The sequence below is a fragment of the Egretta garzetta genome, unplaced genomic scaffold, assembly GCF_000687185.1.
Source record: "Egretta garzetta isolate BGI_Z169 unplaced genomic scaffold, ASM68718v1 scaffold172, whole genome shotgun sequence".
Classification (NCBI taxonomy): Eukaryota; Metazoa; Chordata; class Aves; order Pelecaniformes; family Ardeidae; genus Egretta; species Egretta garzetta.
The window spans coordinates 3,429,026-3,429,539 of record NW_009258951.1 but is presented as its reverse complement, the minus strand read 5'-3'; the positions used below and the strand labels follow the sequence as shown (position 1 = coordinate 3,429,539).

General features: G+C 46.9%; 1 protein-coding gene across 2 annotated transcripts in view; it reads left to right on the top strand.

The window, feature by feature from the left end:
- VEPH1 (ventricular zone expressed PH domain containing 1) overlaps positions 1-514 on the top strand; it is an 86,243-nt gene that overhangs the window by 80,805 nt on the left and 4,924 nt on the right. For both annotated transcript variants that reach the window (XM_009634431.1, XM_009634430.1), the window contains one exon: positions 375-511. In XM_009634431.1, the coding sequence (XP_009632726.1) occupies positions 375-511 (137 nt within the window). The remainder of the gene's footprint in view (positions 1-374; positions 512-514) is intronic.

Here is a 514-nt window from a genome sequence, read left to right as displayed (position 1 = left end):
AGCCTCAGAGACAACACAAATCCCTACTTTCAATTCCATGAAATTATAAATTATTCTTGCAGGGCTGAGGAACAATTGGGGGATGTAATGGTGGGGATAAATACGTGATGGCTAAGGGAATAGAAAAAGTGATGGACAGAGAAGTCCGAGCTGTCAGCTCCATCTGCTAGGCCTCCCAAGCAAAACACGACTCAGGGCTGAAATGTCTTTCTGGAGTGACAGCTGAATGCTTGAGGTTGGGAGGAATGTGGTGTTGGAGCTGACACTGCTAAGCTGCAAAAAAACCCTTTTCTGCAACGCAGCAAAAGCCTGGCTCTCGGCTGGGGCAAAGGGAGGACAGAAATAACACCCTTGTTGTGTGTTCACCTCCCCAGTTGTAAATCAGGATGGCCAACCTCTGATTGAAGGCAAGCTTAAAGAGAAGCAAGTCCGATGGAAGTTTATCAAAAGGTGGAAAACTCGCTACTTCACTCTGGCTGGCAACCAGCTGCTTTTTCGGAAAGGAAAATCCGTA